The 27684-nt window shown below is 41.5% G+C and overlaps 1 protein-coding gene across 3 annotated transcripts in view; it reads left to right on the top strand.

Annotated features, from left to right (window-relative positions):
- chka (choline kinase alpha) overlaps positions 1 to 27382 on the top strand; it is a 113963-nt gene extending 86581 nt beyond the window's left edge. For all 3 annotated transcript variants that reach the window (XM_061919904.1, XM_061919903.1, XM_061919905.1), the window contains 4 exons: positions 13372 to 13480; positions 13550 to 13656; positions 13739 to 13820; positions 18964 to 27382. In XM_061919904.1, the coding sequence (XP_061775888.1) occupies positions 13372 to 13480; positions 13550 to 13656; positions 13739 to 13820; positions 18964 to 19023 (358 nt within the window). In that variant the 3' untranslated portion in view covers positions 19024 to 27382. The remainder of the gene's footprint in view (positions 1 to 13371; positions 13481 to 13549; positions 13657 to 13738; positions 13821 to 18963) is intronic.
- Positions 27383 to 27684: the final 302 nt, after the last annotated feature.

The following is a 27684-nucleotide window of genomic DNA, read 5'->3' as shown; positions in this document are numbered from 1 at the left end:
CTTTGTCCAGGTCTTCCCGGGGGATCTCGAGGCCAGCCGGGAGACATAGTCTTCCCAACCTGTCCTGGATCTTCCCCGTGGCCTCCTACCGGTTGGACGTGCCCTAAACACCTCCCTAGGGAGGCGTTCGGGTGGCATCCTGACCAGATGCCCGGACCACCTTATCTGGCTTCTCTCAATGTGGAGGAGCGGCGGCTTTACTTTGAGCTCTTCCCGGATGGCAGAGCTTCTCACCCTATCTCTAAGAGAGAGCCCCGCCACCCAGCGGAGGAAACTCATTTCGGCCACTTGTACCCGTGATCTTGTCCTTTCGGTCATGACCCAATGCTCATGACCATAAGTGGGGGTGGGAACTAGAGATGTGCGGATAGGCAATTATATCATCCGCATCACCAATGTCGTCGTCCACCCGAACCAACATTTTACCAGGACCGTACCCGCCCGCCAACCGCCCGCTATAATACATCAGAGGTTGTCCGCCTTTACCACTCACGGAGCTATTTAAACCTGTTTCACAGAGTGATGATGACAATTGGAGCCGCTAACGTTCTCGCGACTATCCAATAGCGTTCATTCTGATTACAAGAATATGGGAGTGCTGTGAAGCCATTGCCTCGAACACTTTCGACTACATGTACGAACCGATTGTTGGACCGGCAACATGTTGTGTGCAGTTTCCGCAATTACACGTACAAGATTGAAAGACATACTGGGTGATACAGAGTACACTGATGGTTGTGATATAAACAACTTTAATACTTACTAATATGCGCCACGCTGTGAAGCCACACCCAGCAAGATTGACAAACACATTTCGGGAGAACATCTTCACAGTAAGACAACATAAACGCAACACAACAAATACCCATAATCCTTTGTATTCATGACACTTCCTGACTATATTTTACATCCCCGCGCCCCCACCTTACCGACGCACAGGGGTTTGCTGCTAGCGGGGTGTATAAAATAGTCAGGAAGTGTCATGAATACAAAGGATTATGGGTATTTGTTGTGTTGCGTTTATGTTACTGTGAGGATGTTCTCCCGAAATGTGTTTGTCAATCTTGTTTGGTGTGGCTTCATAGCATTGTGCATATTACTAAGAGTGTTAAAATTGTTTATATCACAACCATTAGTGTACTCTGTGTCACCCAGTATGCCTTGCAGTCGTGTACGCGTGTCTGCGGAAGCCAAACACAACATGATGCTGGACTCACAAGCAGATTGTACATGTTGTAGTAGGCGACAAAACCAATGGCTTCATAGCACGCCCTAATACTTATTATCTGGGTGACTACCGGCAGTCATTCAGGAGGATAATAGCGTCTCCTATTGTCTTCTTTGCTTTATGACACGGGTCTTTAATGGCACTTTGAATGGCAAAGGATACCGATTACAGAACCATGCATATCAAATATTTCCGGATGGTTCAACCGCCACCCGCCCGAATCTAATTAAAATCTATTTTTTCGTCTTGTCACCCGCCCGACCCGCGGTTTATCCGCGGACTCCGCGGATGAGACCGCAAACCGCGCATCTCTAGTGGGAACGTAGATCGACCGGTAAATTGAGAGCTTTGCCTTCCGGCTCAGCTCCTTCTTCACCACAACGGATCGATACAGCGTCCGCATTACTGAAGACACCGCACCGATCCGTTTGTCCATCTCACGATCCACTCTTTCCTCACTCGTGAACAAGACTCCTAGCTACTTGAACTCCTCCACTTGGGCTGGGTCTCTTCCCCAACCCGGAGATTACACTCCACCCTTTTCTGGGCGAGAACCACGGACTCAGACTTAAGATATCATAAAAAAGATATCATAAATAATATAATTGCAAAAAAATGTTTCCTGTTGTATGGGATACCCTGTCGAAAAAGTTCATGTGGTATACCACAGGTTGGTAGAGTAGCCAAAAATTGTACTCAATGGTAGCGTTAATTTACAATAATACCTTTTTAGTAAAAGTAAAATATAGTCATCCAGTATTCAGTTAAAAAAATACTAAAGTAGGGCTGGGTGATATGGCCTTTTTTTATTATCTCAATATTTTTAGGCCATATCACAATACACAATATATATCTCGATATTTTACCTTAGCCTTGAATGAACACTTGATGCATATAATCACAGCAGTATGATGATTCTATGTGTCTACATTGAAACATTCTTGTTCATAATGAATAAAAATATGCTCATTTTAAACTTTCATGCAGAGAGGGAAATCACAACTAAGTCAATAGACCAAATGTGTATTTATTAAACAGTTATTAAGCAGTGGCACAAACATTCATGTAATTTCCAAAACAAAGTGCAAGATTGTCAGAGAAATTTTAAAACAAGCTGAGTGCACTTTTGTGCATGATGTCACTAAGATGACGTATCAAAACAACACTAAATTAAAGTGCACTTTTTGTTTAGAACGCCACTACAATAGTTTAAAACAAATAAAGGGCACTTTTGTGCATGATGTCACACAATATATTTCAATAACTGTCAAATAGAAATAAACTGCATAATAGGAATTTGAATAGTGTTCGTCCTCGCTATGTGGTAGGTTACTGCAAACATTATCTCCTTTTGTTGTTGACTTTTTTTCATATGGTGTTGATCTGGAAATGTTTGCCTCGGCATTTTGATGGTGTGGGCGTGTGGCACCGAACGGAGATCTTGAAATGCGGAGTAAGCACTCTTCATTCTCAAGCAGATGACTTTTCAAATGATGCTACACAGTAATGCTACTTTTTGTAGCAACACTTTTGCCCCACGCTTGACAAATTATGGTTGTCTGTTCGACATATTCCCACTTGAAGCCAAACCACCGCCAGACGATGGACCCCCTGCTGTTTTTCTTGGGAAATAATTCTTCCTTCATTTGTTTCCAGATTCGCACCATTTTTCTCTCGTATTACCACTCGCACGGCTCCGCTAGCACCACAGCTAACGTTACCTATGCTCCTGCTTTGCGAGGGCGTATACGTATGTGACGTATGTAAGAAGGTGCGCTTGCTGTCTGTGAGAAGGAGAGACAAGAAAGAGTGGAAAAAAGGCTGTAGTGTAATGCCCGCAGCTAAAAGCAACTGCGTGAGAACGTATACTCGAACATAACGATATAGTTATTTTCGATATCGCACAGAGACAACCCCCCGATATATCGAGTATATCGATATATCGCCCAGCCCAAGCCTCAAGTATTTAGTAACTTGTAAGTAACTCCTGATTTTTTTGATAGCAATTTTTAATAAGGATTTTACACTACAACCGTAGATTGTTTGCGTCAGCATGTACCACAAAAGATTCATGTTTTACTTTCACTAATGACGTTATAACAGGGCTGATGTTAAACATGTATGACTTATCAAGCTAGAGATGTCTTATAATGGCTTTTTTGCAGATATTTCGATATTCCGATATTGTCCAACTCTTAATTACCGATTCCGATATCGATATATACAGTCGTGGAATTGTGAAGTGAAGTGAATTATATTTATATAGCGCTTTTCTCTAGTGACTCAAAGCGCTTTACATAGTGAAACCCAATATCTAAGTTACATTTAAACCAGTGTGGGTGGCACTGGGAGCAAGTGGGTAAAGTGTCTTGCCCAAGGACACAACGGGAGTGACTGGGATAGCGGAAGCGGGGATCGAACCTGCAACCCTCAAGTTGCTGACACGGCCGCTCTACCAACCGAGCTATACCGCCCCTAATTAACACATTGTTATGCCTAATTTTGTTGTGATGCCCCACTGGATGCATTTAACAATGTAACACGGTTTTCCCCAAAAAATCAACTCAAGTTATGGAAAAAAAATGCCAACATGGCACTGCCATATTTATTATTGAAGTCACAAAGTGCATTATTTTTTTTTAACATGCCTCAAAATAGCAGCTTGGAATTTGGGACATGCTCTCCCTAAGAGCATGAGGAGGTTGAGGTGGGTGGGGTAGAGGGGGATGTATATTGTAGCATCCCAGAAAAGTTAGTGCTACAAGGGGCTCTGGGTATTTGTTCTGTTGTGTTTGTTGTGTTACGGTGCGGATGTTCTCCCGAAATGTGTTTGTCATTGTTGTTTGGTGTGAGTTCACAGTGTGACGCATATTTGTGCCAGTGTTTAAGCTGTTTGTACGGCCACCCTCAGTGTGACCTGTATGGCTGTTGACCAAGTATGCATTGCATTCACTTCTGTGTGTAAAAAGCCGTAGATATTAAGTGATTGTCTCGGCACGCAAAGGAAGTGCCTTTAAGGTTTATTGGCGCTCTGTACTCCTCCCTACGTCCGTGTACACAGCGGTGTTTTAAAAAGTCATACATTTTACTTTTTGAAACCAATAACAATAATTTACATATTACATTTTAATCAATTCATGGTATAAAAAGTTAATCGTCATCAGAGTATATGGATTTAATTACATTGAATTATTTACAATCCGGGGGGTGGGTTGGGGGGGTTAGGTTTGGTTGATATCAGCACTTCAGTCATCAACAATAATATCATCTGAGAAATGGACATTGAAACAGTGTAGGTCTGACTTGGTAGGATATGTACAGCGAGCAGTGAATATAGTGAGCTCAGAAAGCATAAGAACAAGTATATACATTTGATTAATTACAATCTGGGGAGGTGGGACATGAAGGGGGGAGGGAGTTAGTCTATTTTTGAAGTTGCCTGGAGGTGTTCTTTTAGTGCGGTTTTGAAGGAGGATAGAGATGCACTTTCTTTTACACCTGTTGGTAGTGCATTCCATATCAAGGTGGCATAGAAGGAGAATGAGTTAAGACCTTTGTTGGATCGGAATCTGGGTTTAACGTGGTTTGTGGAGCTCCCCCTGGTGTTGTGGTTATGGCGGTCATTTACGTTATGGAAGTAGTTTGACATGTACTTCGGTATCAGGGAGGTGTAGCGGATTTTATAGACTAGGCTCAGTGCAAGTTGTTTTACTCTGCCCTCCACCCTGAGCCAGCCCACTTTGGAGAAGTGGGTAGGAGTGAGGTGTGATCTGGGGTGGAGGTTTAGAAGTAACCTGACTAGCTTGTTCTGGGGTGTTTTGAGTCTAGATTTGACGGTTTTGGAGGTGGGGGTACCAGGAAGTGAAGTAATCGAAAAAAGGGTTTAATGAGAGTTCCCGCTAGAATCTTCATGGTGCTTTTGTTGACTAGAGAGGAGATTCTGTAAAGAAAACTTGTTCATTGGTTGACCTTTTTGACTACTCATAGACTTTTGGTCAGCTCTAATCTGGTGCCAAAACTCCAAATATTTTTACTCCAAAGCCAGGAGGGTGTGTCTGGGCAAGGATGTAATAAGAAAAACAGTTATTTTGATGCAAACGAGCAATCCTACAGTCAAAGCCAACGACGGTCGTTAAAGTGTAAATTCCCCTCGTTAGAATTGAGCAATCGCTTTGGATTGACTACTACCAGTCCAAAATAGTCGGAATCCTTCACGTAAGCAGTCCATTCAGTTGTAAACAAATGGCGCAAAACTCATTCTGGTCACCTTCTGTAACCAGAATGTCTCTAATTCCTGTTATTTGTTGGATGCTAAAGTCTTTTAAAAGGACAGTGTTCTATGCGGGAGACCGGTGGGTTTCGCAGACAACCTCCCCTGTTCAGTGATTGTTTTTCAACCTCGACATAGACGGCTTCCCTTACTCCTCTTTCGTACCATCTGTCCTCCCTGTCCAGAATTGTTGTTCTCAAATGAGCGCCGTTTCTCCCTGAGGTGCAGATAGACAGCTGAGTCTTGGCCTGAAGACCGAGATAGATAGATAGATAGATAGATAGATAGTACTTTATTGATTCCTTCAGGAAAATTTAAATTCCAGCAGCAGTGTACAGAGTTGAGATCAATTTAAATAAAAGTAAAAAGTAAATAATGGGGGTTTTAAATGGAAACAAAATAGAGAAATATTACAATAAGAATAAAAAATAAAAATCAACAATGGGAATAAAAATACAACAGTAAAATAAGAATATAACAAGACAAAGTAGGCAGTAGTGACCCATCCATCCATCCATTTCTACCGCTTATTCCCTTTTGAGGTCGCGGGGGGGCGCTGGTGCCTATCTCAGCTACAATCGGGCGGAAGGCGGGGTACACCCTGGACAAGTCGCCACCTCATCGCAGGGCCAACACAGATAGACAGACAACATTCACACTCACATTCACACACTAGGGCCAATTTAGTGTTGCCAATCAACCTATCCCCAGGTGCATGTCTTTGGGCTTCACGGTGGCAGAGGGGTTAGTGCGTCTGCAGTAGTGACCATGTTAGGAAAACGTATTGTACTGTTATTGTTTTGCATCCCCTGTCATCCTAGTACCCCCCGCCCCCCGGCCCAGAGAGGAGTTGTACAGTCTAATGGCGTGTGGGACAAAGGAGTTTTTGAGTCTATTAGTCCTGCACTTGGGATGAAGCAGTCTAGCACTGAACAGGCTCCTCTGGCTACTGATAACACTATGCAGAGGGTGACTGGCATCATCCAGGATGATCACTAGTTTGTCAACAGTCCTCTTCTCTGCCACCGTCACCAGTGAGTCCAGTTTCATTCCGATTGTAGAACCGGCCCGCCTGATCAGTTTCTCAAGTCTGGAGCTGTCTTTCTTAGATGTACTGCCCCCCAGCACACTACCATGTAGAACAGAACACTGGCAACCACAGACTGGTAGTACATCCACAGGAGTTTTCTACAAATGTTGAAAGAGTGCAGTCTCCTGAGGAAGTACAGCCTGCTCTGTCCTTTCTTGTACTGGTGGTCCGTGTTAACAGTCCAGTCCAGCTTATTGTCCACCCAAACCCCGAGGTACTTGAATGAGTCCACGGTCTGTACCTCAACTCCCTCGATCACAATAGGTTGTGACCGTGGACTCGACCTCCCAAAGTCAATGACCAGCTCCTTGGTCTTTGATGGATTGAGCTGCAAGAGGTTCGTGTGGCACCAGACAACAAAGTCCCTCACCAGGTTCCGAAACTCCTCCTCTCTGCCGTCCCTGATGCACCCGACGATGGCTGTGTCATCCACGTACTTCTGGATTAGTCTATGCTGTGCCATGCGTCGGTTTAGGGGTTGTTTTGTTTCCCCATATATGAATCAGTGCATTGGATAGTCGGAGCAGCTGGGGCAGAATTGCAGTCTCTCGGCCGCAATGTTGTGACGAAACAAGAGCTAAGCCAGAAGGCAAAGCTCTCGTTCTACCGAGCTATCTACATTCCTACTCTCACCTATGGTCATGAAATGTGGGTCATGACCGAAAAAGTAAGATCGCGGATACAAGCGGCCGAAATGAATTTTCTCAGAAGGGTGGCTGGCATCTCCCTTAGAGATAGTGTGAGAAGTTCAGTCACAGAGAGAGACTCGGAGTAGAGCTGCTGCTCTTTCGTTTGGAAAGGAGCCAGCTTAGGTGGTTCAGGCATCTCGTGCGGATACCTCACGAGCGTCTCTGTAGGGAGGTCCTCGTTGCATGTCCCACTGGGAGGGGGAGGAGACCCCGCGGCAGGCCAAGGACCAGATGGGAGGGTTACATCTCCTCTCTGGCCTGGGAACGCTTCGGGATCCCCCTGGAGGAAGTTGCTAATGTTGCTCTGGAGAGGGAAGTCTGGGGGTCTCAGCTGGAGCTGTTGTCCCCGCGACCCCCTTCCTGATAAGCGGTTGAAGATGGATGGATGGTTGGATGCATGTATTGGATAGCATACACCATGTTTTTGTAGGTGTGGGGTCTTTAGGATGAACCAGTCTGTCTCACGGTGTTCCCTAGTTTGAAGTGTACTGAGATGTTCTGTTGGCTAGAAATTCTTCTGAGTTTCTCAGATAGACCTGATACATATGGAATGACAATATTTTGACAAGTGGATGATAGGAATTTAGCAATCGAAATGAAACCCACCAAAGTAAAAGTAGCATTTCTAGACAAAAATACTCAAGTAAAAGTAAGTATGTTGCATTAAAACTACTCTGACAAGTACAATTCATCCAAAATGTTAGGAAAGTAAATTAGTTTACTCACCTCTGTGTGGTATCAAGCATCGATTTATCCCATTTCTACCACTCATATATATGACAAGTTAAACTCTGGTGCGCACATGTTGACTATGTGTGTATCTGATATCCAAGTATCAATACTAACACTTCCCGGCAGCTGGTACCTCAGCTGTGTTTATTGTTTCAATGTAGGAACCACAGGGCGCCCTGCGAAGGAGATGAAAAACAAGATCTTATTTCCAGTGGAGGAAAGTGCATCAAAACATGAACGTGCATGAGAAGACCTTAGAGATGATGCAGTATTGAGCATTGTAGCATGAAGTCAGTGTTCATTTCGACAACTGTGTTTAATTTAGTTTGATATAGTCTTTTGATAAAAATCTATTTCAGTTTTAGTCATCGAAATTAATTTAGTTTAAGTCCAGTTTGTCAATGAAATTCCTTAACATTTTAGTCGACTAAAATTACAGTAAATCTTGTAGACTGAAATATAAAGTATAGCCGACTTCCGTCTTTGGGTTGTCTTTATTAATTATTATTACATATCATCTAAAAGACTACATTCACAACAAGACCTGCACTCCATGACTACATTTCACATTAACCTTACTGTGTATTATAGATTTAGCTGAAATTTTGCCTTTTTAAAAAAGAATGTTGAATAGTGTGCCCTGCGAGGAGGTGGCGACTTGTCCAGAATGTAGCCCGCCTTCTGCCCGATTGTAGCTGAGATAGGCACCAGCGCCCTCCGCGACCCCAACAGGGAATAAGCGGTAGAAAATGGATGGGTTGAATAGTACATGACTAAAATGGTCACATGAAGAAACTAGTTCTAGGCAAGCTCAACTGTGTACAACAAAGTAGTGGTAGAGTAGGCAGTCTTGCTCCTTCCCTAGTGTCTTTAATAGCAACAGTAATTCAGTACACTTAGAGTCATTTGGAAATTTTAGTTAAGATGTACTGGAGAGGAGGCTACGCCGGATAGTCGAACCTCGGATTCAGAAGGAACAGTGCGGTTTTCGTCCTGGGCATGGAACTGTGGACCAGCTCTATACTCTCGGCAGGGTCCTTGAGGGTGAATGGGAGTTTGCCCAACCAGCTTACATGTGCTTTGTGGTCTTGGAGAAAGCATTCGACCGTGTCCCTCGGGAAGTCCTGTGGGGAGTGTTCAGAGAGTATGGGGTATCGGACTGTCTGATTGTGGCGGTCCGCTCCCTGTACGTTTAGTGTCAGAGCTTGGTCCGTTATGCCGGCAGTAAGTCGGACACATTTCCAGTGAGGGTTGGACTACGCCAAGGCTGCCCTTTGTCACCGATTCTTTTTATAATTTTTATGGACAGAATTTCTAGGCGCAGTCAGGGCCTTGAGGGTATCTGGTTTGGTGGCTTGCAGAATTAGGTCTTTTTGTAAATGATGTGGTCCTGATGGCTTCATCCGACCAGGATATTCAGCTCTCAGCGGATCGGTTCGCAGCCGAGTGTGAAGGGACACTGGAATGATAATCAGCACTTCCAAGTCAGAGTCGATAGTTCTCGCCCGGAATAGGGTGGAGTGCCATCTGCGGGTTAGAAAGGAGACCCTGCCCCAAGTGGAAGAATTCAAGTACTTTGGAGTCTTGTTCACGAGTGAGGGAAGAGTGGATCGTGAGATCGACAGACGGATCGGTGCGGCGTCTTCAGTAAAAATAATAATAATAATGGATCAGATTTATATTGCGCTTTTCTATTGTTAGATACTCAAAGCTCTCACAGAGAAGTGGGAACCCATCATTCATTCACACCTGGTGGTGGTAAGCTACATCAGTAGCCACAGCTGCCCTGGGGTAGACTGACGGAAGCGTGGCTGCCAGTTTGCGCCTACGGCCCCTCCGACCACCACCAATCATTCATTCATCATTCATTCACCAGTGTGAGCGGCACCGGGGGCAAAGGGTGAAGTGCCCTGCCCAAGGACACAACGGCAGCGATTTGGATGTCAATAGGTGGGAAGCGATCTTCCAACCCTCAGGTTTCTGGCACGGCCGCTCTACTCACTACGCCATACCGCCCCTAAATGCGGATTCTGTATCGATCCGTTGTATTGAAGAAGGAGCTGAACCGGAAGGCAAAGCTCTCAATTTACCGGTCGATCTACGTTCCTATCCTCCCTTATAGTCATGAGCTTTGGGTTATGACCAAAAGGATAAGATCACGGGTACAAGCAGCCGAAATGAGTTTCCCCCGCCGGGTGGCGGGCCTCTCCCTTAGAGAGAGGGTGAGAAGCTCTGCCATCGGAGGGGAGCTCAAAGTAAAGACGCTGCTCCTCCACATTGTCTTGTTTTAAAATGTCTCTGACAATCTTGCCCTTTCTGTTTTGAAATTACATGATTGTTTGTGCCACTGCTTGATAACTGTTTAATAAATACTGTTTTGGTCAATTGACTTAGTTGTAATTTCCTTCTCTGCTTGAAAGTTTAAAATTAGCATATATTAATGCAGTATGAACAGGAATACAACAGTGATAATTTCAATCTCAAATTAGATGAGTGGGACTGGTCCCCTGTGCTCACGAGCAACCTGGTTGAGGATGCTTGGGATCGCTTCAAAACAGCGTTCCTAGCTATACTAAATGATATGGCTCCCATGAGAACAGTCAGGATCAAAGCCCGCTCTGAACCATGGATCAATCCAGACCTATTAGCTGCCATAAAAGACAGGGACAGAAAATATTTCGAATACCAAAAGTGTAAAACCGAAGTAAATAAACAACCCAATAATAATAACCTCAAATCACTCCTTTCAACGCTCAAAAAACAATGCAATAAATTAAGAAATAAAACAAACAACCTGACTAAATCCTTAAAAAAAAAATTATATCAATGACAAAATAGAGGAAAACACAAATAAGCCACGTGAGCTCTGGAAAATTCTCAACAACCAGCTTCCTGGATGCAGCCAGAAACTTAAAACCAGACTCACCAACATCAACATCAAGGAGGGTGACGCCCTCATTACAGACAAAATAGAGGTAGCAAGCAGACTTAACATCTTTTTCACTAACATAGCCACAACTCTCGTAAACAAGCTATCCCAACATTCTGGTCGCTTTGGTGTAGAACACATTAAAGCCTTCTACAGAAAGCTAGGAGTAGTCAACAACAATTTCAAATTAGAAATGGTCTCAGCTAACGAGGTGCTTAATAAATTGAGCGCGCTCCACCCAAACAAGGCCACCGGCCTTGACAATATCCCCTCCAGATTCCTCATGGACTCTGCCACCACCATTGCCCCAATAATCACTCATATAATAAACCTCTCAATCAAACAAGGCCAAGTACCCAAGGATTTCAAGATAGCAAGAGTAACCCCCCTTTATAAAAAAGAAAGCAAATTAGAACCTGGTAACTACCGACCTGTTTCTATTCTCAGTTCCATTTCGAAAGTAATGGAGAAAATAGTTTATGAACAGGTTGATAGATACCTTGCTACTAATAAACTAATGTACAAATTCCAATCCGGCTTCAGAACTAACCACTCCACTGACACATGCCTTCTCTATCTGACCGACCACATCAAACATGAGGTGGACGCGGGCAAATACTGCGGCATGGTCATGCTGGACATTCAGAAGGCCTTTGACACCGTTACCCAGGCTATACTGTTGGATAAGCTCCGAGCAATCGGATTCGACGAAACCTCATCAAGCTGGATGCAATCTTACTTGGAGGGGAGGAAACAGGTGGTAGAGGTGAACGGCACCATGTCCCCCCCCTCTCAGTAAGCTGTGGAGTCCCTCAGGGGAGTATACTAGGACCTTTACTGTTCCTAGTATACGTGAATGACATGCCATCAGCATGCCACTGTGAATTGTTCCTGTTTGCGGATGACTCGGCCCTGCTGGTATCCGGCAAGGACAAGTCACAGGTGGAACAAATCCTCAGTGCTGAACTCCTCAATATTTGCACCTGGCTCGCTGACAACAAGCTATCCATACACTTAGGTAAAACGGAATCCATCCTATTGGAGTCCCATATCAAACTTATGAAGGTCAGTGACTTCACTATAAAAGTGGGTGACATTGTTATCACCAGGAAGGATGAGATCACCTACCTAGGTTCCATTCTAGAGGCTAATCTTTCCTGTGATAAAATGGCAACCAAGGTGATCAAAAAGGTCAACCAAAGAACAAGATTCCTCTACAGAATCTCCTCTCTGGTCAACAAAAACACCCTGAGGATTCTAGCGGGAACTCTCATTCAACCCTTCTTCGATTACGCTTGCACCTCCTGGTACCCCAGCACCTCCAAAACCCTCAAATCTAGACTCCAAACATCCCAGAATAAGCTAATCCGGTTACTTTTAGACCTCCACCCCAGATCACACCTCAATCCAACCCACTTCTCCAAAGTGGGCTGGCTCATGGTGGAGGACAGAGTAAAACAACTTGCACTGAGCCTAGTCTATAAAATCCGCTACACCTCCTTGATACCGAAGTACATGTCAAATTACTTCCTTAACGTAAATGACCGCCATAACCACAACACCAGGGGGAGCTCCACAAACCACGTTAAGCCCAGATTTCGATCTAACAAAGGTCTTTACTCATTCTCTTTCTATGCCACATCAATGTGGAATGCACTCCCAACAGGTATAAAAGTAAGTGCATCTCCATATTCCTTCAAAACCGCTCTAAAACAACACCTCCAGGCAACTTCAACACTTTACTAATACCCTCCTCCATTCACATCCCATCTCCCCGGATTATAAACAACTCAAATGTACTTCTAATGTATATACTTGTTCTTATGCTATCTGAACTCACTATGTTCTCTGCTGGCTGTACATATCCTACTAAGTCAGACCTACACTGTTTCAATGTCCACATTTCTCTGTTGATGCAATTGTTGATGACCGAAGTTCTGATATCAACCAAAGCTCCTCATCCCACCCCCCGGATTGTAAATAATGTAAATAATTCAACGTACATACTATGATGATTAACTTGTGTGATGACTGTATTATGTTGATAGTATATATTTGTACCATGAATTGATTAACGTGGACCCCGACTTAAACAAGTTGAAAAACTTATTCGGGTGTTACCATTTAGTGGTCAATTGTACGGAATATGTACTGTACTGTGCAATCTACTAATAAAAGTATCAATCAATCAATCAATGTTTTAATGTAGACATCATACTGGTCTGCTTATATGCATCAAGTGCTAATTCAAGGCTAAGGCAAAATATCGAGACATATATCTCGTGCATCGCAATATGGCCTAAAAAATATTGAGGTATTAAAAAAAGGCCATATCGCCCAGCCCTAGGGTATAGGAATTCTCAGAATCGGATATATTTGGCGGCTTTACTGTATCCTTCGGCTTATCAAAATGTTTTTTTTCATCTTTCACAGAGGATTTGATCTTGGCAACCATTTCTGTGAATGGATGTATGACTACAACTGTGACCACTTCCCATTTTTCAAAGTCAATTCCCAGGCGTATCCTTCCAAGGCTCAACAGGTGTGTAAAGTACTGACGATAAAGTTTTTTTTGTCTTGCGACAAATTTGACATTTGCATGTCTTCGCAGCTCCACTTCATTGAAAACTACCTGCGTGCGTCTGATGGAGACTATGACAACCTGAGTCAAGCCGACCAGATGAAGATGAAGGAAGAGCTATACGTGGAGGTCAACAGGTAAGAAAAGCCAGATTTGCTGCAAGGCAATGCATTTAGAATATCAACAACACATCTTTGTGTGTCTTGGTTTGGATCCTAGGTTCTCTCTTGCATCCCATTTCTTTTGGGGCCTGTGGTCTATCATTCAGGCCCGCCTCTCCACCATCAAGTTCGGATATCTGGTAAGTGCTAGCTGTGCAATTTTCAAATATACCCTAATTCCTCTTGTGTACGTGAATGTTCTGTTCTAAGGACATCTAATGACTTGTATCTTAATTGCAAACAAATTATGTGTGAACGCTGAAAAGCCATAACTGGAATGTTAACGATCGGCGCGGTAGCCTGACAACATTGGGGATGACTCTTCGGTGAATAACTTTGCGAAATTAGCTACAAAAGCCAGCATAATGCTACCGCATACTTGCACCCCACCCACCCCCATCCCCCTTACTTGGGGGGCAGGGTTTGGTGGTAGCGGGGGTGTGTATTGTAGCGTCCCGGAAGAGTTAGGGCTGCATGGGATTCTGGGTATTTGTTCTGTTGTATTTATGTTGTGTTACGGTGCAGATGTTCTCCCAAAATGTTTGTCATTCTTGTTTGGTGTGGGTTCACAGTGTGGCGCATTTTTGTAAGAGTGTTAAAGTTGTTAATACGGCCACCCTCAGTGTGACCTGTATGGCTGTTGACCAAGTATGCATTGCATTCGCTTGTTTGTGAAAAGCCGCATATGTTATGTGATTGGGCCGATACGCTGTTTGTAATGAGGAAAAGCGGACGTGACGACAGGTTGTAGAGGACGCTAAAGCCAGTGCCTTTAAGGTCCCGCCCCCAATATTGTTGTCAAGGTGGAAATCGGGAGAAATTTGGGAGAATAGTTGCCCCGGGAGATTTTCGGGAGGAGCACTGAAATTTGGGTTGGCAAGTATGTGCTACAGTCAAATATATTTAAAGTTCAACCTTTTTTAAATTAAACTGTATGCCTTTAGAATTAGCAGCGAAAGCTAGCATGCTAATGTTTGCGTTACAGTAAACATGCGTGATGTACCAAAATATATTACACCTCATGCGAATTTTAGCATGCTACCAATAAGAATGTGGACGTACCAAAATATATGACTCCTAATGTGTATACCTGCAAAACTTGCCAAAAGTAAGCTGGCATGCTAAAGTTAGCATGGTAGTAGTTAACGTGTCCCCAAAGTACCACTGATAGTCACACACACATTAGGTGTAGTGCAATTATCCTCTGCATTTGACCCATCCTTATGACTTTGGACATCTATTTGTGGTGGTGTGGTCGGGCGGCGGGCGGGGGGGTGTGGCAGCGATGACTAAGAAGAACGCGGAGTTGGAATATAATTACAACACTTTATGTTCCTATTTATATACAGCGGTCGAGCGAGTCAAAAGCCGAAAAAACCCCCAACTAATAAATAAAAAAAAAATATATTTTTTTTATTTGTGGCGGCTGTAATTCTTTCGTGGCGGGCCGCCACAAATAATTAATGTGTGGGAAACCCTGATAAGTACAACAAAACTTTTTTTTCAGCACGAACCCGTTCAAGATTAGACAAACAAACAGTGTACAGAGTTTTCAGAACAGGAACGCTGATGGGTCGCAACAAGGCGCCCCGTAAAAGATGGGAAAAATATACAATATAGACTTGGGTCTTAAGAGGGCCCAGTCTGGAGTGGGAAAAAAACCTCTATAATAAAGCACATATACATATACAGATATCTTAACAACAGAGGGGAAGAGGGTGGCCATGGTGGCAGGCCGCAGCTCTCAGGCGCTGCCCATCCTTCCATCACCCTTATGGGATTTGCGTCGAAGGCGTTGGATTGGGGGTTGGGCATGTGTGTGTGGCGTATATTTTTTTGTGGATGCATGTGTGTGTGTAAGCCTGCAGTGTGTCTCTGTTCCGCGGCCTTAATTTTCGTGCAGCCGATTAGTCCAAAGTCAACAACAACAGATTTGTGTTCATGAGAGACAAAAAGGGAGTTTGTTGTGTCTTCGCCAGCAAATAAAGTTATTCTGCTCGTGTTAGCATGTTAAAATGCCAGCATGCTAGCAATTTCCTAACATAAGCAAAAAACATGTTGACTTCGGAAGTGATCAATGTCGAAGTAGTATCACTTTTTAATGGAGAATAACAGTTACGGAACGGTAAGAAATCCGGGCAAACAACTTTTTAGGACCGAATCAATTAAATAGATTTTCTGAATAAGTGGATTGTTTTAATTTTGGAACGATTTTAGCTGGTTGGAAAATGTGGACATTTGAATAATTACCCATTCATTTTTTTTTTAATGGTTGCATATGCGTGTGTATTAAAAAGGCGTAGTTTACATGTTCAGACCAGGAAGAGGGCGGGACTGCAGCACCCTCTAAGCAGCCACAAACTGTCGAATAAACAAACTCTGGTGACACGAACTGTCGTAACAAGTTGTTACGTACATTTTGGTCACATGTATTGGGGCGGTATTGCTCGGTTGGTAGAGGGTTGCAGGTTCGATTCCCGCTACCGCCATCCTAGTCACTGCCTTTGTTTCCTTGGCAAGACACTTTACCCATCTGCTCCCAGTGCCACCCACACTGGTTTATATGTAAAAAATTAGATATTGGGTTTCACTTTGTAAAGCGCTTTGAGTCACTAGAGAAAAAGCGCTATATAAATATAATACACTTCACATGAACTGTGGTGACAGTCACTGTAGTAACACAAACTGTCACAACACAAATTGTGGTGACGCAAACTTTAGTAACTAGAAATGTCCGATAATATCGGACTGCCGATATTATTGGGCAATAAATGCTTTAAAATGTAATATCGGAATTTATCAGTGTCGGTTTCAAAATTATTGGTATCTGTTTCAAAAAGTAAAATGTATCCTTAGCGTGCCAGCCCAGTCACATATTATCTACGACTATTCACACACACAAGTGAATGCAAAGCATACTTGGTCAACAGCCATACAGGTCACAGTGAGGGTGGCCGTATAAACAACTTTAACACTGTTACAAATATACGCCACACTGTGAACCCACACCAAACAAGAATGAAAAACACATTTCGGGAGAACATCCACACCGTAACACAACAGAACAAATACCCAGAACCCCTTGAAGCACTAACTCTTCCGGTACGCTACAATATACACCCTTGCTATTCCCAACCCACCGCACCCCACCTCAACCTCCTCATGTTCTCTCAGGGAGAGCATGTCCCAAATTCCAAGCTGCTGTTTTGAGGCATGTTCAAAAAATAATGCACTTTGTGACTTCAATAATAAATATGGCAGTGCCATGTTGGCTTTTTTTCCCATAACTTGAGTTGATTTATTTTGCATCACTACAAAATCAGGCATAATAATGTGTTAATTCCATGATGTATTATCGGTATCGGTTAATATTGTATCGGTAATTAAAAGTTGGACAATATCGGATATCGGCAAAAAGACCTTTATCGGACATCTCTCACAGTCACACAAACTGTGTTGATACAAGCTGTTGTAACAAAAACTGTGTTGACACAAGAACAACCTCTATTCTTTGTGTCCAGTACTTTCTTTCAATACTTGGAGTGAATGAATAACCAGAAGTTATTCCGTATGTGAAGAGAATGGAATAAGCTCAGCTTCTACCTCGCATATGTTGAATTGTGTAACATATGATGTACTTTAATGCAACTTAGACTAACTTTATTGATCCACAAGGGAAATTGTTCCACACAGTATGACTTATTCACTTGCATTTCCTCAACAAACAAACCCTGACCATGATGATTAGAACTAAACTTTGTGGTGTCGGTCAATATTTGTTAAGAACAGGTCAGGTCGCCATGTTGATGTGTCTGCCCAAATTTTAAATAAACATTGAAATGTCACATCTTGGGTTTTTAGGGATGTTTAATTTTATCTAAGATTCTCTATACAGTTAATTTATGTGGTGAGATTACATAGTAAGTGTGTGGGAAAAATCGATTCGAATTTGAATCACGATTCTCACGGGGTGCGATTCGGAATCGATTCTCTTTTTTTTTTTTTTTTAAATCGATTTTTCTTCATTTTATTAGTATTATTTTTTAATGTATATTTTTTATATCAATCCAACAAAACAATACACAGCAATACCATAACAATGCAATCCAATTCCAAAACCAAACCTGACCCAGCAACACTCAGAACTGCAATAAACAGAGCAATTGAGGAGACACAAACATGACACAGAACAAACCAAACGTAGTGAAACAAAAATGAATATTATAAACAACAGTATCAATATTAGTTATAATTTCAGCATAGCAGTGATTAAAAATTCCTCATTGACATTATCATTAGACATTTATAAAAAAAAAAAAGAACAACAGTGTCACAGTGGCTTACACTTGCATCGCATCTCAAGCTTGACAACACACTGTGTCCAATGTTTTCACAAAGATAAAATAAGTCATATTTTTGGTTTATTAGTTAAAACAAATTTACATTATTGAAATCAGTTGATAAGACATTGTCCTTTACAATTATAAAATGGATACATGGATGATACAGCAGAGGATTGGGAGAATGTCATGTGGTCAGATGAAACCAAAATATAACTTTTTGGTATAAACTCAACTCGTCGTGTTTGGAGGAAGAAGAATACTGAGTTGCATCCCAAGAACACCATACCTACTGTGAAGCATGGGGGTGGAAACATCATGCTTTGGGGTTGTTTTTCTGCTAAGGGGACAGGACGATTGATCCGTGTTAAGGAAAGAATGAATGGGGCCATGTATCGTGAGATTTTGAGCCAAAACCTCCTTCCATCAGTGAGAGCTTTGAAAGGTTGACCAAATACTTATTTTCCACCATAATTTACAAATAAATTCTTTAAAATTCCTACAATGTGAATTCCTGGATTTTTTTTTCACATTCTGTCTCTCACAGTTGAAGTGTACCTATGATGGAAATTATAGACCTCTGTCATCATTTTAAGTGGGAGAACTTGCACAATCGGTGGCTGACTAAATACTTTTTTGCCTAAATGGGTTATACTTGCATAGCGCTTTACTACCTTTTTAAGGCACTCAAAGTGCTTTGACACTATTTCCACATTCACCCATTCACACACACATGGCGGGAGCTGCCATGCAAGGCCCTAACCACGACCCATCAGGAGCAAGGGTGAGGTGTCTTGCTCAAGGACACAGCAGACATGCCCAGGATGGTTGAAGGTGGGGATTGAACCAGGAACCCTCAGGTTGCTGGCACAGCCACTCTCCCAGAAATACATAAAAAGTATTGTGTTTTCTAAACTGAATTTCTTTTTGCCGTGTGTCACAGGAGTACGCCCTGGCCAGGTTCGATGCCTACTTCCAGCAGAAGAAGGTGTGGGCTGCCTAGTGAGGAAGACGGCGAGCACGGCGGTCTTTCTAGCGGATGAAGATTATTGCTGTACGACGCCCCGCGGCGAGCGTGTCTGCAGGCTGCGGCCGCCGGCGGTGCTAGAAGTCAATCACTAATCCGCGTGCTACTGTACAAACGTGATGCAGCCCAACGTAGTCGACGCCGCGCTAGTCTGCGCTTCTGCATTGCTTGAATCTAATCTAACACACAGTAGGCCCGTGTCAGGCGGGTCTAGGGGTGGATTTCAGTTGGAGCCAAACTGGAAGCGTTAACATTGCATCAATGTATTGATCGTTTTGTGGGTAACCCCGACTATGTATATTATATATAGACCTCAGTGGTACTATCGCACCTGCGGGTTAGTGGGCTTGTTATACCTATTATGTGTGCTATTATTATTCACGCTCTTTTAGTTGAGATTCGGTATTCACGCCAGAGAAGGGATTTTGTTGCATATATTTCATGTTTTCCAACCCAAAAGAACAAAGTCCACCTTACGTGGACAGTAGATCCCCGCGAGTCACGAAGCCACGTTCACAAGAACCCCCTCAAATAATGGATTTGGATTTTTGCCTATTGTTCACAATCATTGAAGACAAGACTATTTATTTACTTTTTTTGCATTCTACTTTGGCATAATTCACTTCGCATCGCCCCCTCACAGTGTGTAATAACTATGCTGTAGCAACATTGTTATTGTAAGAGCCAACAACACTCACACTCGTCGGGGTGGGGATAACACCTAACCGATCCGCCTGTCGGTCTCACGATCCCCTCTTCCCTCACTCGTGAACAAGACTCCCGAGGTACTTGAACTCCTCCACTTGGGGCAGGGTCTCCTCCCCAACCCGGAGATGGCACTCCACCCTTTTCCAGGCGAGAACCATGGACTCGGACTTGGAGGTGCTGATTCTCATCCCGGTCGCTTCACATTCTGCTGCGAACCGATCCAGTGAGAGCTGAAGATCCTGGCCAGATGAAGCCATCAGGACCACATCATCTGCAAAAAGCAGAGACCTAACTCTGCAGCCACCAAACCGGATCCCCTCAGCGCCCTGACTGCACCTAGAAATTCTGTCCATAAAAGTTATGAACAGAATCTGTGACAAAGGGCAGCCTTGGCGGAGTCCAACCCTCACTGGAATTGTGTCCGACTTACTGCCGGCAATGCGGACCAAGCTCTGACACTGATCATAAATGGAGTGGATCGCCACAATCAGACAGTCCGATACCCCATACTCGAAGGTGTATGTAGTTGTACTAACACGCATGACGTTCAGCGTGTATCATGATCAATTTTGACTCACTCGATTGACAGTTGCTACGTTTGGTCCAGCTGACCAGGGACGTTTTTTTAAAAGGTTTTTTTTTTGGCTGAGCATGTCCACGTTCTAGACTTTTGTCTGCAAATCCCTAATACCATCAATATTACTGTATGGATGCGAGACCTGGACACTCCTGGTAGGATCTGTCTCGTTGCACCCTTCCTTCATGCTTGCTTCTATGAGCAACAGTTTGTCCTCTGTATACTCGGGTTCAAAAAGATACGGTTGTGAATCCTCATTTGTCCAAAAATAGTTATCTTTGTTGTCTGTTAATTTGATTGATTGAAACTGTTATTAGTAGATAGTACAGTACATATTCCGTACAATTGACCACTAAATGGTAGCACCCGAGTAATTTTTTCAATTCCACGTTAATCAATTCATGGTAAAATTCATGGTTACCAAGTTTGCCATGATTCGAAAACACAAGAGTTTGTTGCCGAAAGGAAATCAGTTTATAAAAATTACCAATACAGTGAATATTGATCGTATTACATATTGGTAAGAACGTGTCTAATGTTACTACACTTGCAGTGTGTATATAAACCTAGATCAATCAATCAATGTTTATTTACATAGCCCTAAATCACAAGTGTCTCAAAGGGGTGCCCGACCCACAACGACATCCTCAGTTCAGATCCCACATAAGAGCACGGAAAAACTCACAACCCAATGTGAATGACTATGAGAAACGTTGAAGAGGACCGCAGATGTGGGTTACCCCCACCCTTTAGGGGAGACCGGATGCAATGGACGTTGAGTGGGTCTCGCATAATATTGTGTCCAGTCCCACATAATAGTGAAAGTCCAGTCCATAGTGGATCTAACATAATAGTGAGAGTCCAGTCCATAGTGGGGCCAGCAAAAGACCTTTCCGAGCAGAGACGGGTCAGTCCCCAACCGATGCACAGGCCCGCAGGTCCACCCCAGGTCCCGACTCTGGACAGCCAGCATTTCATCCATGGCCACTGGACCAGCGCCCCTGACAAGGGTTTTGAAGGCTACAACAGTTGACTCCCATTAGCTGCATCTTTCAAGCCTTTTTTTATTATCTTTAAAATCCTTTCAAAATAAGACCCGTGTTCTTGTCTCTCATAATGATTGTGAACGATAGGCAAAATTCCCACATTCATAGTGTAGTACTGCAACAAAACATGCAGTCACACAACTGAGACGGAGGCTGTGCCAACTGAACGTCAGTCAACCTCACTACCCCCCGCCTAAAGAGCTTTTGTGGAGACTCGAGTTGACAGCTCATTCTTTTAGCTCAGTGCCTAGCGCACACCCCTATTTCAGGGGGGAACCCGGGGTCCGAGCCCTGCGCAAAACAGACTGGCGTCATGTCTTGCTGAAGCGTCTTCCTGCTGGAAAATGTTGAGTTTCTCTGCTGATTGTGCCACCGAACCACTTTTTAATCTAAGTCGCCATTTAAAAAAATAACAATTACTACAATTTAAAGCAGAAAAAGGATTCCGGCTTAGTAAGTTCAGTAAGTTGACTTAGTAAGTGGACTTAGTAAGTTCATTATACTGTACAATGAGCTCGGATCGACTGTAGCAATATTGGACTTAGTAAGTGGACTTAGTAAGTGGACTTAGTAGGTTCCTTATACTGTACAATGAGCTCGGATTGACTATAGCAATATTGGACTTAGTAAGTGGACTTAGTAAGTAAACTTAGTAAGTTCATTATACTGTACAATGAGCTCGGATTGACTATAGCAATATTGGACTTAGTAAGTGGACTTAGTAAGTAGACTTAGTAAGTTCATTAAACTGTACAATGAGCTCGGATTGACTGTAGCAATATTGGACTTAGTAAGTGGACTTAGTAAGTGGATTTAGTAAGTTCATTATACTGTACACTAAGCATGGATCGACTGAAGCAATATTGGACTTAGTAAGTGGACTTAGTAAGTGGACTTAGTAAGTGGACTTAGTAGGTTCCTTATACTGTACAATGAGCTCGGATTGACTATAGCAATATTGGACTTAGTAAGTGGACTTAGTAAGTAGACTTAGTAAGTTCATTATACTGTACAATGAGCTCGGATTGACTGTAGCGATATTGGACTTAGTAAGTGGACTTAGTAAGTGGACTTAGTAAGTAGACTTAGTAAGTTCATTATACTGTACAATGAGCTCGGATCGACTGTAGCAATATTGGACTTAGTAAGTGGACTTAGTAAGTGGACTTAGTAGGTTCCTTATACTGTACAATTATCTCGGATTGACTATAGCAATATTGGACTTAGTAAGTGGACTTAGTAAGCAGACTTAGTAAGTTCATTATGCTGTACAATGAGCTCGGATTGACTATAGCAATATTGGACTTAGTAAGTGGACTTAGTAAGTAGACTTAGTAAGTTCATTATACTGTACAATGAGCTCGGATTGACTATAGCAATATTGGACTTAGTAAGTGGACTTAGTAAGTAGACTTAGTAAGTTCATTATACTGTACAATGAGTTCGGATTGACTATAGCAATATTGGACTTAGTAAGTGGACTTAGTAAGTGGATTTAGTAAGTTCATTATACTGTACACTAAGCATGGATCGACTGAAGCAATATTTGACTTAGTAAGTGGACTTAGTAAGTTCATCATACTGTACAATAAGCATGGATCGACTGAAGCAATATTGGACTTAGTAAGTGGACTTAGTAAGTTCATTAAACTGTACAATGAGCTCGGATTGACTGTAGCAATATTGGACTTAGTAAGTGGACTTGGTAAGTGGACTTAGTAAGTTCATTATACTGTACAATGAGCTCGGATTGACTGAAGCAATATTGGACTTAGTAAGTGGACTTAGTAAGTGGACTTATTAAGTTGATTATACTGTACAAGAAGCTCGGATCGACTGTATCAATATTGAACTTAGTAAGTTCATTATCCTGTACAACTGCTGTATGTCCTTTTCGTTCACACTGACAGCTCTGACATGTTCTGAGATGAGTAAATGCAGTTTGAAAAAATGCACCTTTTCAGAAAAGTGTACTTTAGACTTCTACTGTGTGAGTCTAGCCAAAACAATACTGCGGCGATATGTCGAGTTACGTTTCCATGCACACCGTATCAGTCTCGTCTTCCCTTTCGCATTACTTAGAGACTGTGATCGGTCGGCTTTTACTTTGACTTCAGATCAACATTTGCAATAAAATTTTTTTATAAATAAATACTTTTTAAAAACGTCAATCTCCTTAATAAAAAATTGTCAACTTTAAACATTTTGACGATATTTTCTCAAGACGTGAATATGGTGTGCATGGAAACTTTACTCAACTCTCCATTGATCATCAGGGAACTATCGATTATTTTTTTGCAATGAAGAGAAGATTTTTAAAAAAACTTATGGGTTAAAATGTTCAGACTTTGTGGCTTTTGAAGGTTGTTTTAAGCTTTTTAAATAAGTGTCTTCAAGCATGCTATGTCAGTTTGCACCATAGTAAGTCAATCAGTGCTAAATTAGATAGCATAATGCTAAACCAGTCTACATCTACGCCATGCTAAATCTGTTAGCATTGTGTTAAATTTACTAGCATCGTGCGGAATATTTTAGCAGCATGTGAGATCGGTAAGCATAATCTTAAACGTGTTAGGATCATTCCACATCCGTTAGCATTTTTTACATCAGTTAGGTTTGTGGTAAATCAATGAGCATAATATTAAATTGGTAAGAAGCATCCGACTAAATGAGTTAGAATCATGATAGCATCATTCGAAAATCGGTTTGCAACGTCCTAAATCAGGTAGCACTGAGCAAAATACGTTAGCATCATTTTGCATCAACTTGATAAGAACCATCAGGCTAAATGAGGTAGAATCCTGATAGCATCGTTCAAAAAAACGGTTTGCATCGTCCTAAATCAGGTAGCATGATGCGAAATACGTTAGCATAATTTCGCATCACTTTGATATGAAGCATCAGGCTTAATGAGTTAGAATCATAGCATCATTTGAAAATCGGTTCGTATCGTCCTAAATCAGGTAGCATTATGCGAAATACGTTAGCATTGTTTGGCTTCAACTTGATAAGAAGCATTAGGCTAAATGAGTTTGCATCATGCTAAGTGATAGCATCATTCGAAAATCGGTTCGCATCATACTAAATCAGGTAGCATTATGCGAAATACGTTAGCATCGCTTCGCATCAACTTGATAAGAAGCATCAGGCTAAATGAGTGGGAATCATGCTAAATCAGTTTGCATCATGCTAAGTGATAGCATCTTTTGAAAATTTGTTTGCATCGTCCTAAATCAGGTAGCATTATGCGAAATACGTTAGCATCGTTTCGCATCAACTTGATAAGAAGCATCAGGCTAAATGAGTGGGAATCATGTTAAATCAGTTTGCATCATGCTAAGTGATAGCATCATTCGAAAATCGGTTCGCATCGTGGTAAATCACGTAGCATTACGCAAAATGCGTCATCATTTCGCATCAACTTCGCTTCGTATTTTGTAACGTTTACGAGATTTTATTGATCGATTCGCGTTATGCTAAATACGTTAGCATCATTTCGCATCAACTTTGCTTCATATTTTGTAATGATCACTTACAAGATTTTATTGAGCGGGTCGCGTTATGCTAAATACGTAAGCATCATTTCGCATCAACTTTGCTTCGTATTTTGTAATATTTACCGACGATATTTTATTAATCGATTAGCATTATGCTAAATACGTTAGCATCATTTCGCATCAACTTCATAAGGAGCATCAGGCTAAATGAGTTGGAATCAGGCTAAATTAGTTTGCATCATGCTAAATGATAGCATCATTCAAAAATCGGTTCGCATCGTCCTAATTCATGTAGCATTATGCGAAATACATTAGCATCATTTCGCATCAACTTTGCTTCGTATTTTGTTATGTTTACCTACAAGATTTTATTGAGCGATTGGCATTATGCTAAATACGTTAGCATCATTTCGCATTAACTTTGCTTACTATTTTGTAATGTTTACCTACAAGATTTTATTGAGCGATTTGCGCTATGCTACACACAATAGTATCATTTCCTATCAACTTAGCTTTGTATTTTGTAATGTTTCCCTACAAGATTTTATTGAGCGATTAGCATTATGCTAAATACATTAGCATCATTTGCTATCAACTTTTCTTGGTATTTTATAATTTTTCCCTCCAAGATTTTATTGAACGATTAGCATTATGCTAAATACATTAACATAATTTCGCATCCACTTTGCTTACTATTTTGTAATGTTTACCTATAAGGTTATATTGAGCAATTAGATGAACATTGCAGTATGCAATGACCACCAAAACACTGACCGATGTGTTTATATATATATATATATATATATATCTATATATATATATATATATATATATAATCAGTACTGCAGTATACAGTGTTATTCACAGATATACATGTATCAGTACCGCAGTATACAGTGTTATTCACAGATATACATGTATCAGTACTGCAGTATACAGTGTTATTCACAGATATACATGTATCAGTACTGCAGTATACAATGTTATTCACAGATATACATGTATAAGTACCGCATCATACAGTGTTATTCACAGATATACATGTACATGTATCAGTACTGCAGTGTACAGTGTTATTCACAGATATACTTGTATCAGTACTGCAGTATACAGTGTTATTCACAGTTATACATGTATCATTACCGCAGTGTACAGTGTTATTCACAGATATACATGTATCAGTACCGCAGTGTACAGTGTTATTCACAGATATACATGTATAAGTACCGCAGTGTACAGTGTTATTCACAGATATACATGTATCAGTACTGCAATATACAGTGTTATTCACAGATATACATGTATCAGTACTGCAATATACAGTGTTATTCACAGATATACATGCATCAGTACTGCAGTATACAGTGTTATTCACAGATATACATGTATCAGTACCGCAGTGTACAGTGTTATTCACAGATATACATGTATAAGTACCGCAGTGTACAGTGTTATTCACAGATATACATGTATCAGTACTGCAATATACAGTGTTCTTCACAGATATACATGTATCAGTACTGCAATATACAGTGTTATTCACAGATATACATGCATCAGTACTGCAGTATACAGTGTTATTCACAGATATACATGTATCAGTACTGCAATATACAGTATTCCTTGCTCACCAGTGAGAAAACCCCTAAAATGTGATTCAGTTTTACCTCATATATTCTTCTAAGAGTCACGTCACAATGGAAGGAAGTCAAAAAGTTATTTTTGTGCAACAGTCGATGCTGCTTTGTAATGTCCAGTAGAGCACTTTCCATCTAAAGAAAACTGGACTGGATACTTGGATTGGTTTTCTTTTGTATCCCTTCTTATATTTTACCACTGAACTAGTTTTTAGCATATATCACGATTTTGTATTCTCTCTATCTTCAAAAATCGTTCTGAGCCAATGTTTTTTTCTTGTTGTTGGGTTATTGTTATGTAACAGTACATGCAGAAAGGGGGTACCACTCCTAATATTCTTCACATCTATGTGTATTAAAGTAAAACAAAAATGTCAAACTGTGCTCAAGTTCAATAAAGTGGACTATGTACAATTTTAATCAAAAATCCAAGTTATTATTATTATTATTATTATACTTATGGTGGCATTTAATGGTTTTCACGTGGCTTTGCACACTTGAGTAAAGAAAGATGTACTAAAATGTATTGTCTTCCTCCTGTAACATTTTGGTTTGGACCAAAAAAAAAAAAAAAAAAAAAAAAAAAAAAACGAGTCGACGTTAGCCATCCATCGTAACTCTTCATAACTATTAAGTGCGTATTTTACCGACATTTGAAGTTTTTCTCTTATTCTAAATGATGATTTTGTAACATTGCATTTTCTTGCATTTTTGTTTCACGCCAACTAACACAATTGCTGATTGGCATGCGGTATGGTAAATATTGAGCTTGAGCTATGAATACCTAACTTTGATGTTTACCGACGAAACTGCATAACGTGGTGTGTAATAATTCTGCTTTGCACAAATAAACAGAACAATGGGAAAATAGTTTGTGTGTTGAAATATCTATTTTTTTCATAATAATAAGGAAGAAAAATGGGCTGCATGGTCGAGTCGCCAGAAGAAAGCCATCACTCCAAATTACTTTGTTCCGGAAGTTTTGAGGCTTGTCTCTGTAATGTAAGCGGGATACTTTGTGACATTTGCGCGGATATGGCTTTCCTCTGGCGACCAAGCAGCCCATTTTTCTTCAAGTGCCTCTTTATTGTGCATTTTGAAACAGCCACAATTTTTCAGAGTCCTGTATTTCAGCTGAAGTTATTTGTGGATTTTTCTTTGCATCTCGAACA

Source organism: Nerophis ophidion, linkage group LG14 (genome assembly GCF_033978795.1).
Source record: "Nerophis ophidion isolate RoL-2023_Sa linkage group LG14, RoL_Noph_v1.0, whole genome shotgun sequence".
NCBI classification, from domain to species: domain Eukaryota; kingdom Metazoa; phylum Chordata; class Actinopteri; order Syngnathiformes; family Syngnathidae; genus Nerophis; species Nerophis ophidion.
Note: the sequence above shows the minus strand (reverse complement) of the source record. Positions and strands in the feature narration are given on the sequence as shown.